At 36.0% G+C, this 2,681-nt stretch overlaps 1 protein-coding gene across 1 annotated transcript in view; it reads left to right on the top strand.

Moving 5' to 3' along the window:
* Window positions 1-2,681, top strand: part of LOC105295867 (serine/threonine-protein kinase TNNI3K) — a 268,258-nt gene that overhangs the window by 179,614 nt on the left and 85,963 nt on the right. The window contains exon 20 of the mRNA XM_011365693.1: window positions 1,399-1,531. Within this exon, the coding sequence (XP_011363995.1) occupies window positions 1,399-1,531 (133 nt within the window). The remainder of the gene's footprint in view (window positions 1-1,398; window positions 1,532-2,681) is intronic.

The following is a 2,681-nucleotide window of genomic DNA, read 5'->3' as shown; positions in this document are numbered from 1 at the left end:
GTAGTGGCAGCAGCACAGTTTTCAAGCACAGCCCTACTCTAGATTTGTTTTCAAGGCTATTTTGTTTCTTATAGTCATGTGGCTTTAAGTAAATTTGCTAATTACTCTATTACCCCCTTGTGAAAAACTGATCATACTGTATGCCTGCTCCCACTAACGCAGTGTTGTGACAGAACACATAATCTGCTATATAAGTGGAGGCTATTTGGCATGTGGAAGAACTACAAGTGAGCACCATAATCAGAATAAAGATATTCCTGGAAAGCTATAATTATTCATGATTTCAGAATAAGGTAGACACTTCAAAGGAACTACCAGCAGCTAGCACTACATACAGAATTTCAGTAAGACTAATAAAACACTACTGCTTTCCTTCAGTGGAAATACAAAGAAAGAAGATGTTTGGCTAAGTTCATTGATACGATTATGAAGCCATGGGGTTTTAGAGCCAGAAGGGTTTTCCCCTTCTGTTTTGCCTTTGAAGAATCTAAATTCCAGGAAGCCTAAGAGACTTACCCAGAGCTGCCCAAATAGTCAGTGGTAGACCCAGATCTAGAATTTTCATCAAACTCAAAATCTAGGACTGTTGTTTAAACAACAAATAATCCAAATTTGTGCATTTGCATTCCAGAATGGAATCATGTTTAAAAATGAAAAATACATAATTGCAGAAGAAAAGAATGTAACTAATGCCATCTAAACATGAGGACAGAACTTTGTGCAGAGCAACTTGTAACATTTGTATGGGCTTTCTTACTGGGATATTGTGCAAACAGCATTCAGAAACATGACTGGGCAGACAAAGAAGATAAGACAGACCTGATCCTGCCAGTGAGAATCTCTTTCACAGGAATATTCTGGACACTCCCAGAAGACCCTTTCTTGTCATAAGGGCACTATTTATGAGTCCGATATAGTGATTTTCTAAATTACAACCTGAAGATCTAAAGGAGGGAAGTGCCTCACACAGTACGTAGATCCACTCCCAGGGAAACATAGATTTCCTGGGTAAATCCACGGTTGGCTGTTCAGAAACTTATGCGGCTTCTAGGGAGAAAGATGCTCAGAGGTTTAAAAATGCTGCTGCTGTGATCATCAATCTATAAGAGGCAGGGAAACTTGATGATTAATATTGCTGCAATATCTCTGGAAAAATTATGAATTTCATGATTCTTCCAATGATTAAAAAAAGCCCTTTAAAAAACTGGACAACAGTAAACATGTTATTTATGTATAAACACGCCAATTTATTGCACAAATTGAGGGCAGTATCGATGTTATTTCATGTTTATATATTTGAGAATATTGGGAGAACACTTAAGAAATCCTAAGAACACTGTCCTACAGTAGAAGAACTAAATATTGGTAAATGACTTGTGAATATTTCTCAACACACAGAATCTCCGCTGGATGGCCCCTGAGGTGTTCACACAGTGTACACGCTACACCATCAAAGCTGATGTCTTCAGCTACGCTCTATGTCTGTGGGAACTTCTCACTGGCGAAATTCCATTTGCTCATCTCAAGCCAGGTAAACCATGCTACAATTAAAGTTTCTCTGTTTTCCTTGGTTCTGTGCATTTTTACGACTTCAGGAAACTTTTTTTCCCCCTAAAATGATTATTCTTGGTGGGTTGGCAAGCTGAGAGGTAAGTAAACAATCTCAAATTGTTTTAAGGTGTTGCCCAATCCAGAAAATTTAATGACCTAATTCTGCGATTTTAGACATAGGCACACCAAAGTGCAAGTATTCTTTACTAAAGTTTAGGGCTTTGATTTATCTGTTGTTAATAAAAAAGCAAATAACTATGGCCATGTAACACATGGGTGAAAATGTGGACAATGCAATATTTATCTTTTGAGATGAGATTTCAGAAGTGCCTTTTTAGTGTTTATAAAGGGATAAGCTGAAAGTAGTAGCACATAAAGATAACCTACCAAGACTGCTTGCTGCTTATCTCACATTTTACAAAGGAAAATTACTTTTCCTGATAATTTTGTATTATACATATGGATACATTCCAAAAATGGGGCTTTGTGAGTGAGCCTAATATTGTTGGTAATATACATTTATACTCTGTAAAATGGCGGAGGTAGGGATTTTACTCACAGGAACAACGTACATCTATTCGAGGTTTAAGATAAATTTTATTCGTATCTGTCTCTCCATTTTATTAGGATTGCTTTCATGTCTTGTCATACTGTTTTCTTACTCGTGTTCACTATTAGGCTGGAAACTCCTTAAGGAATTTGCATCCCCCAAACTGAGCATGCATAAAAAGTAGTTTTAAATTAAATCATAAATAAAATTTAAATAAATTATATTATAAGTTCCAGTGGCCACTCTATCACAATATATAGGAAGAATAAAGTCAAAAGGGATATTAGGGAAAGACAAATCTTACAAATATGTATACTCAAAAGTTAAAGTCTTAACCAGGATCACAATAATTATTAGTACTCAGGTACGGAGCAAAAGCCACATTTCATGCTTTCTTTTCAAGGTATCTTCTCCCCTAATACGATATGGTTTTTAATTACATTCTGCATAGTGTCTAATGGAGTATCCTTCACAGATTATATGCTCCGTACATAGTTATCGAGTGCAATGATTGTTTAATTGTCCTAATCTCTCTATATATACTTGTCGTAGTTTTAAATGATTTAGCCTTTATTAGAGT

Source organism: Pteropus vampyrus, unplaced genomic scaffold (genome assembly GCF_000151845.1).
Source record: "Pteropus vampyrus isolate Shadow unplaced genomic scaffold, Pvam_2.0 Scaffold115, whole genome shotgun sequence".
NCBI lineage: Eukaryota > Metazoa > Chordata > Mammalia > Chiroptera > Pteropodidae > Pteropus > Pteropus vampyrus.
The sequence above is the reverse complement of the archived record's forward strand: the minus strand, read 5'-3'. Positions and strand labels throughout refer to the sequence as shown.